This window comes from Liolophura sinensis, chromosome 7, assembly GCF_032854445.1.
Source record: "Liolophura sinensis isolate JHLJ2023 chromosome 7, CUHK_Ljap_v2, whole genome shotgun sequence".
Classification (NCBI taxonomy): Eukaryota; Metazoa; Mollusca; class Polyplacophora; order Chitonida; family Chitonidae; genus Liolophura; species Liolophura sinensis.
The window spans coordinates 27,834,396-27,843,614 of NC_088301.1; the positions used below are offsets into that span (position 1 = coordinate 27,834,396).

Here is a 9,219-nt window from a genome sequence, read left to right on the forward strand (position 1 = left end):
CCCCAAGGCTTGTTAATATACATGTAGGGCAAGATGTCCAGCTTGGAATTCAGATTGCTGCATTTTTATGATAAATATGCCTTGAAAGTTATCACTTGCATATACACTATGGATTGTCACTATGTATTGTCAATTTTTTGTTGTTTCAAAGTTGCCCTCTTTACACTAGTACACACTGACAATGGTGGTGATTTTTAAAAGCGCATGCCATAACATGCAACCATAGGAGGGCCTACATGACCTGGATACTTAAGCACACACCTGCCTGAGGTGGGAGGTTAAATACAAGTGATCTTGATTTATTTATTTATTTGATTGGTGTTTTACGCTGTACACAAAGAATATTTCACTTATACGACGGTGGCCAGAATTATGGTGGGAGGAAACCGGGCACAGCCCGAGTGGTCTTGGATGCATGCAGCACTTAACACTGATATCAAGGGTCAATATCATAGAATATACACATTGCACCAACCCTGTATTAGATAACTCAAAAAATAATATTGCTTCCTCTCTGCTCGGTATTTCTTGTGGAATTGATCTAAGGCATCTTTGGCCTGCAAAGAAAAGTAAATGACTGTATGTTTTCATGCACCCCTCTATTTCATACACAACAGCAGTTCATTACGGCTGGAGGAATTTTACATGTACATGTACATATTCAGGTATTCAGACCAAACTTCTCTGCTACATTAACTTTTGTTCAAAGATATCTTCAACCCATGATCTGCCTTAGATGAATGAGGTGGACATTACCCCAGTGACTACACAGAAACTGGGATGAGAAAATGCTAAACAAGGCACTAATGAGATGCATGCACCCCTCAGTCATCGGCAGAGTTCCAAGACAGTGTATGTTTACAAGGTCACAGAGGCACAGGCTCAATAATCATAAAAATAGGTCAAGATTTGATAAAAAGGCTTAAGGAGTTTGAGAGATATCAAGTGTACAGTCTGCTCACAAAACAGAATTTAAATGACCCCAATGACCTTGAAAAACCTGAGTCACATTATTCCAGTTGCCTAAATGTACACATGTTTGAAGTTTGATAAACTTGGCTAAAACTGTTCAAGAGTGAAAATTGCAAAGAAACAAACAAGCTGTATTTACACTAACTACTGCGACAATAATCTTAGGTCTGTTTTGGCTGAGGGGTAAAAAAAAAAAAAACCCAAAAACCCCCCCAAAACAAAAAACAGATCAACTTACAACAGGTGGCATCTTTGTGATCATGAGGGTTATTGCTTTTTGACCACAGTTGTCTGAAACTCCAACAGGAGCACCTAACTCCAGTAACAAACGAGCCGTCTCACTACGATCTGTGCAAACAAAAAAACACTCTGTTGACTTTCCAAGCGCTTGTAACTACAAGAAGATCACAGGTAAATGCATGTAAATTTCCATATACATATATGGTATGGACTTTGGAAGTGATCAGTGACCTTTTACACAGAACATTACATTACCGAATAGTTAAAATGAACATGACATGTCTTTGGCCACTTTAATCTGTTCTAGAAACATCTTCACACTAAAGATAACTCGAGTTTGGACTACATATGACAGTATTTCTCTGAAATTTTTAAAACTTCACAGTTATCTTTTGTTTTTTCTATTCAACCTCACACTGTCTGAACTCTGACAGGCTGTCTAAATATATTACACTATACAATCACATCGTGCATGAAGTCAAACAAAACCCATCCAATGAAATGTGCTGACGCACCCAATTCAGCTGCCACATGGATTGGTGTTCGGCCTTTGTAGTCTCTAACCATTCTGAACTCACAGCCTCTCTTGATGAGAGCTTTCAGGGAAAGGCAAGCATCATGTTTGGCTGCATAGTGGACGGGTCCCTGCAGCTCTCCATCAGTGAGAGCCTCTTTGTCAGCTAAAAGAAAAGATTTTAAATGTAGGGACCGGAAACATATTAATAATGAAAAACAGAGAAAGACAGGCTTCTGAGTAACCGAGAAAGCCTCTCTGCCAGCTTTCTGCCTGACAGTCAGCAATATAAATATTGCTTTACTGGTTTAATAATGTTAAATGCTGTGCTCGAGAAGTTTTCACTTAAATGACAGCAGACTGGTTATATGGAGAAGACCCAGAGTGCCCAGATTAAACCACCAACCTTCATCAGGTATCTGACAAACCACTTGACTCATGGCCCCATGTACATGAGAGCTGGATTCAAACACACAACCTCATTGGTCAAAGGCCTGATACTCAAAGAGGCAGCACTCAAACCATCTGAGGCAGCACTCAACCCATCTGAGGCAGCATTCAAATCATTTGAGGCAGCACTCAACCCATCTGAGGCAGCACTCAACCCATCTGAGGCAGCACTCAAATCATCTGAGGCAGCAATCACACCATCTGAAGCAGCACTCAAACCATCTGAGGCAGCACTCAAACCATCTGATCCAGCGAGGCCTCCTTTCACATGAAGAAGTTAGATGTACCTTCATTTATCCGGTAACTTCGATCATTATTTTACTTCCAAGTTCCAACATTTTTGATGGTTGCAGATATAACTGTGACCTCATCATTTTTCATTCCTGGTCAATCAAGGATTTCATTAAAAATCAAAAAAATCATTTTGAATTCTTTACTTTTCTTTTCTTGTGGTAGATAGACATAATATCTGCGGGTGATCAGAAATACACGTGAATAGCTCACCACCATGATCTATCAGGAGGTGGTAGATAGACATAATATCTGCGGGTGATCAGAAATACACGTGAATAGCTCACCACCATGATCTATCAGGAGGTGGTAGATAGACATAATATCTGCGGGTGATCAGAAATACACGTGAATAGCTCACCACCATGATCTATCAGGAGGTGGTAGATAGACATAATATCTGCGGGTGATCAGAAATACACGTGAATAGCTTACCACCATGGTCTATCAGGGGGTGGTAGATAAACACAATACCTGCTGGTGATCAGAAATACACATGAATAGCTCACCACCATGGTCTATCAGGAGGTGGTAGATAGACACAATATCTGCTGGTGATTAGAAATACACGTGAATAGCTCACCACCATGGTCTATCAGGAGGTGGTAGATAGACATAATATCTGCTGGTGATTAGAAATACACATGAATAGCTCACCACCATGGTCTATCAGGAGGTGGTAGATAGACATATCTGCTGGTGATTAGAAATACACGCGAATAGCTCACCACCATGGTCTATCAGGGGGTGGTAGATAGACATAATATCTGCTGGTGATCAGAAATACACATGAATAGCTCACCACCATGGTCTATCAGGAGGTTAACCATTTCCGGATAGTCGACCGCGGCGGCCACATGTAGCGGGGTGCGACCAAATTTATCAGGCTGGTTCACATCTGCTCCCTGCTCAATAAGGAACTTAGCCACATCACTGTGCCATGCCCGAGCAACCTTAAAAAGAGAGGATGCTATCAACAAACAATTCCCCAAAAACCATTTCTTTTTTATTTCTGGTCAGAAAGTCAATAAAACAATAGCAATTCTTCAATAGTTTAATATATAATTTCACACATAAAAATCATATAATTATTGATTTCGGACCTACAGTGTAATTGTGTATTTAAAGCTTGTTAAGTCTCAGACACACATTTAACTTATATAGATCTATTTTACCTACCTCGTGCAAAACAGTCTGCCCATGTTTGTCAGTGCAATCTACCTGGGCTCCCCCTTTTAATAAAGATTCAATGAAGTCCAAGTTAACATTCACGCTATCATCTTGCTTTCTTCCAAGGTCAGCAAAATAGTGAATCAGTGCTCGGTTATTTTCGGCACAGAGTTTACTGTTACGCTTCCCATCCGTGCCGTCGATTTTGTTGTTGAGGAGATAATCATCGTGAATTTCATCCAGCCCTAGACCACTGGTTTTAGTTCTTGACAACACATCCGCACTTTCAGCTGAAAAAGACAGTAGAGTGGAGGAGCTCATCATTAGCAAGCCTGGTGACAATACAGCTTATGTGGCTGAATATTAAACTCTGGGGTAAAGGATACATGAAAAGGAACTATAAAACAAAGATTCTATGTTTCTATGCCAAATGAATGAAAATTATGCCCCAGAATTTTTGCTAAAAAAATTTCATTTTGGGGGGGTATTTTTATACCTGTTAATTATCACTCTATATTACGCATATTTTCTGTCAACAGTCAGATTTTTCCAGAAATTATGTCATTGTTGATCTTGCCCTGAACTCAGTGAACACGAATTGCCCCTAGCCCAGTGAACAGTGTCCCTACAGTGTGGGCAAGGTGACATGTACACAGATACTGTATGGCTTCTTCGGGCCAGCTTAGCGTCCCCTCCGTACCCCCATTTGGTCTGTTCCCCACACCCCTGCTCCCAAAGGGCCACACCCATTTGGTCTGTCTCTCCACAGAGTTCTTTTTAAACAGGGATCATCGTTGATGTCATCTCTGTAAGCTACTTAATTTTCGGACTGACCGCTGGGGCATTATGAAAACTGAACTTTGAACATATATTCCCCCACCACCCCCCATCCCCCATCCCCACCACCCAAAGAGGAAGATGAAAAATTTCTTTTATTACACATAATAATCTGCACATTGAGAAATTAAAAAAAAGTTTCATGTATCCCTTAAGACAGCAACGTGCAAGTCTTGAAAAATTCCCCTCAACTGATGCAACTAAAAACTGGTCTATACACACATCTAAACAATTAGACTGAACTGCTACATTAAATTTCCACATTTGTTTTTAGCTGGATTCTTTTCCACTTCTTTAGTAGAAAATGTGCACATTTCTAATTTTTTTTTCTATCCACATAATGAGCCCCCAGTAGAATATTTCTCAGCATTTACAAGTTTTTCAAATCAACATCTCTCAATGCTTCATAAATAACAATTAAATAATATACATGATACATAAATTAAACAATAAAAAGAAAAAAAAAATCATTAAATATGTCTCTTAATCAGTTAGTAATAAAGCCTACAATTCAGTGAGAATAAGTATGTTCTTTGACAGTGCTAAATATACCTCCTAAAACATTTAGAAATGAAACGGTGCTAAATATACCTCCTAAAACATTTAGAAATGAAACGGTGCAGTCTGAAGTAACAAAGCCAAATGTGCACTGTGAAACAGCTTGAAACGATCTCCAAACTACTAAACAGGGTGATAAAAAAAGCCAATGACAGATTTCATGCAGACACAGACTTATATGACTAAAAGTGCACCTTAAGCATATGGGGGCATTACTGGAGACTCCCAGGAGCAAGGTGTCTCGATTTGTTAAAGCAGAAATTAACAGCCTTAATCCATACTACAGGGTTTATTATTATTTTTTTTTTTTTGAATGTTAGTAGTCCCTTTTGCAGAGTTTATGTCAGCAGATTACATATATGTATATCTAATCACAAATTGTGTACTCAGTTCATAATCGGATAAATGTATATTAGTCTCAGCTGGGACTATTGTATATATATTGTATATAGTAGTCCCCGGTCTCAAGTCAGAATTCTAAATTTTTGAGCTGGATTCTTTTCTGGTGTTTAAATTCACTAATTGCCTTTGGGCATTTGTAACAAAGCTTAAAAGATCGACAGCCGTACGTGGGAAGGTATGCCAGCAACCCGCAGATGGTCGTGTGTTTCCCCCGGGCTCTGTCCGGTTTCCTCCCACCATAATGCTGGCCGCCGTTGTATAAGTGAAATATTCACGGCGTAAAACACCAATCAAATAAATAAATAAATAAACAAAAGATCAACAGCAAACTGATTATGTTGTATGTACAATAAGAAATGACAGTTCAAATATCTGAAACCAAAAAGTTCTAAGTGGGTCTTTCAAATACTATGTTGTCTTCAATTACTTTGTTCTCTACTATCTTTAAAACAATGTTTCTATATACTTAAAATTCAAAAATATCTATTGCTATCTGTTTCTGTACACCAAATCCCATCCCTAATCTCACACTCTGGCCACGCTCACACCTTTTAATCTCATGATTCAAGGGTAACTTCTATAAGATGCCAAATGATGACTATGAATAACTAGAGCGAGCTATCATTTGTTAATAGCAAATTTCAGTTTGACTCAAGAAAATTGTAGGGTAATTAAGATTAAAAACATAGTGAGGCTAGTGAGTTTTCTCTGGCCATTGTGTTACACTGAGTGGAAATTGGCCTTAATGTATAGCTTTCAGATGTATATATATATATATATATCACTTCGCAAAAAGGCTATATATGTAAATAAGCCAGGATCATTATGGGTTCACTCTCACCTTTTCGATTTTCCACTAAACAAAAAAGATACCGAAGAAAAAGAAAAAGAAAAATATAATAATGTGCAGCTCTGATAGCTAGAAGTAAGTGGAACACATTGCTTATCTATATCGGATAAGAACTCAATTCTAGACATATGAAGAAGACATATCAATACATGCATGTGGAGTTACGTGTCTTTTATGATAACTTACCATGCCATCGCTTCCCTGCTAGACACAGTAATGAGAGAATTGCATATATAACAGTGCACACGGTTCTAAATATCATCACAATAAAGCGATGTACAATCCTGGAAGAAATGGCTGGTGTATTTTGAAGTGTACCTTATTAGTTATTGTGTACAATTTACACTTCATTTTCTCTGGGTACATTCCTAGGGTAGCTGTATATCCATGAGGTCCGACAAAAGCGTGATTCTGAACTCCCTTGAGCAATGTACTAGTTTATGAGAGATATGAATTCTCAGGAGTTCCACGTGGGGGGCGCATACGCTTATACCGTAAACTGAGGGTTAGAACCCTACTGATACACAGCCTTCGGGCATGAGCGGTGGGCAAGTGGAGCGTTTTTTTAACCCACGCGCACGCGCATATACTATGAACTATCATACTTCCATAAACCAAGCTGCTCAGTGACTGGAAATGCAGTCCATGAATTTGAAAGCACTGTAGCTCCATTGCTTATCCAAAACCATCTACATGTACCTAAAATTTACGCAAAAAAAAAAAAACACAAGCATGAAACTTGGTGCCTGACATTTTTGAAAACATCCATATTGTCCACATTGTAAAACAGTGGACCACTTGAGGTCTCTTGCCAAAGACAGCAGTGAAGATCATTCAGTCACAATATACTGACACAAGGGTTGATCAGTTATATTTGGCCTGTCCCCTTGTGCTGGGCACTTTATGCAATGCGGGCTTGGTCCAATTCAGATATTTAAACCAAAGCCTATAACTTATAAAGCAGATGTCCTAACCTCTTGGCCACTATACAGTGGCCTTTGATACAGGCAGAATTGCTGTTATTGGCAATATTTAAAGTAACACGATGAGAGACTTACACTCTTCCTTATGGAGTCGTCTGCACGTCACATACTTCCTCCAACGAGTTCCTGATGCCTTTGCATTTGATATGGCTTGGAATGCATTCCTCTTTGGCCCTACATTTTCTACAGCCTTCTTGAATGCTGACAAAGATTTCCTGAAATGCAAAATAACGATTTACCGTTACAAATGTTTTGATCACGATTAATTGGAATGAATCTGTCCATGTCCCAAAGGTATGTCCAGTTTTGTCAAACCAAAAAAGTCTGACCATTATTGCTCACATCGTATTATTAGCTAAATATGCATTGCATAACAATGGAATACTCAATAAGTTGAGTGGATTCGACTAAGAGTTGTACATGATCTCATCTTGATGAAACTAAGTGAAAGAAAATCAAGAAACATGCATATTACTTTTATTTATCTGATCGGTGTTTTACTCTGTATTCAAGAATATTTCACTTATACGACGGCGGCCATCATTATGGTGGGAGGAAACCGGGCAGAGCCCAGGGGAAACCCACAACCATCCGCAGGTTGCTGACAGACCCTTCCCATGTACAACCGTAGAGGAAGCCAGTATGAGCTGGACTTGAACTCACAGCGACTGTGAAAGAAAATCAAGAAACGTGCATATTAGAATCTGTATTAATACCACCAACTACAATTACAATTGGCACCTCCTTGGCTCGGTTGGTTAGCGTGCTAGCACAGCGTAATGACCCAGTAGTCTCTCACCAATGCAGTCGCTGTGAGTTCAAGTCCAGCTCTTGTTGGCTTCCTCTCCGGCCGTATGTGGGAAGGTCTGCCAGCAACCTGTGGATGGTTGTGGGTTTCCCCTGGGCTCTGCCCGGCTTCCTCCCACCATAATGCTGGCCGCCGTCGTATAAGTGAAATATTCTTGAGTACAGTGCAAAACACCAATCAAATAAATAAATAAAAAAATAACAATTACAATTGAATTTCACCAACAAATTGACATTCAAATGAACTTTCTGCTACCTGTTAAAGTTTTTGGTTTTGTCCTCATCAGTATCCTCCATCTCAAAGGCATTGTTGTTTTCCCCCAAAGGACTCTCCATCAGAAGGAGACACTTTGGATCGCCTCTTCTTCTTCTTGTTTATATTTGGATCCATCCCTAAAATCAAAATGCACTGACCTCATCCCTTAAAACGTCATGAGCTCAAACAATTTTACGGAGTAGCTTTCTTTTTTTTTTTTTGTTAAACATGGAGAAAACATAAAAAGGACATAAAGTTCAGATGAATATTTTGCCAATAAGTAAAGCACAAAACAAGGCAGTTGTTATTAAGTCAATAAATGTTTGGACGGGTAACAAAAAAATTACCTGTCACATTAGGCAAGTTACCAAAGCAAAAAAGTAGAAAAACACAACAGATGAAACAATAAATTTGTCAATAAGTGAGCTACTGAAATACACCAAACCAACTGGGTGTAATTTTTTTGTTTCCTGCATAATCATAATTTTCATTTTAGAGATCATTTTTCATGAAGTTACCTGGGGGAATGTCCAAGCATTTTAAAGCCTGACACTAGCAACAGTTTCAACGGGCAATATTACATTCAAAAAAATTAAAATGTCACCTGAGCTGGGGAGAGTCTGATGAGTGATCTTCCATGAAAAGCAAGTGTTCAAGTAATTCCATAAGGGGAGGGAATACGGTAAACAACGTAAACATACAATTACAACATTTACAACAACAAACACTACAATTAATGTAAATATGCACGATGCAACCAGCCTAGGGTTTGGTCAAAACTAAAACAAGGGCTATATATCGGTGTGCAGAATAACTAAAAATTCAAATCTGGAACTTTCCACAACGCAATAATACCTGAAGATTTCCGCTTTCTTAATAAATCCAGTAA

The 9,219-nt window shown here is 38.9% G+C and overlaps 1 protein-coding gene across 1 annotated transcript in view; it reads right to left on the bottom strand.

Moving 5' to 3' along the window:
• The window catches only part of LOC135470803 (transient receptor potential cation channel subfamily V member 2-like), a 31,351-nt gene extending 22,491 nt beyond the window's left edge, over positions 1 to 8,860 (bottom strand). Inside the window, exons 1-8 of the mRNA XM_064749845.1 lie at positions 8,849 to 8,860; positions 8,331 to 8,467; positions 7,343 to 7,482; positions 3,647 to 3,927; positions 3,270 to 3,420; positions 1,728 to 1,892; positions 1,211 to 1,320; positions 476 to 557 (exon numbers count right to left, since the gene is read on the bottom strand). Coding sequence (XP_064605915.1) covers positions 476 to 557; positions 1,211 to 1,320; positions 1,728 to 1,892; positions 3,270 to 3,420; positions 3,647 to 3,927; positions 7,343 to 7,482; positions 8,331 to 8,410 — 1,009 coding nt within the window. The 5' untranslated portion in view covers positions 8,411 to 8,467; positions 8,849 to 8,860. The remainder of the gene's footprint in view (positions 1 to 475; positions 558 to 1,210; positions 1,321 to 1,727; positions 1,893 to 3,269; positions 3,421 to 3,646; positions 3,928 to 7,342; positions 7,483 to 8,330; positions 8,468 to 8,848) is intronic.
• Between the last annotated feature and the right edge of the window lie 359 nt (positions 8,861 to 9,219).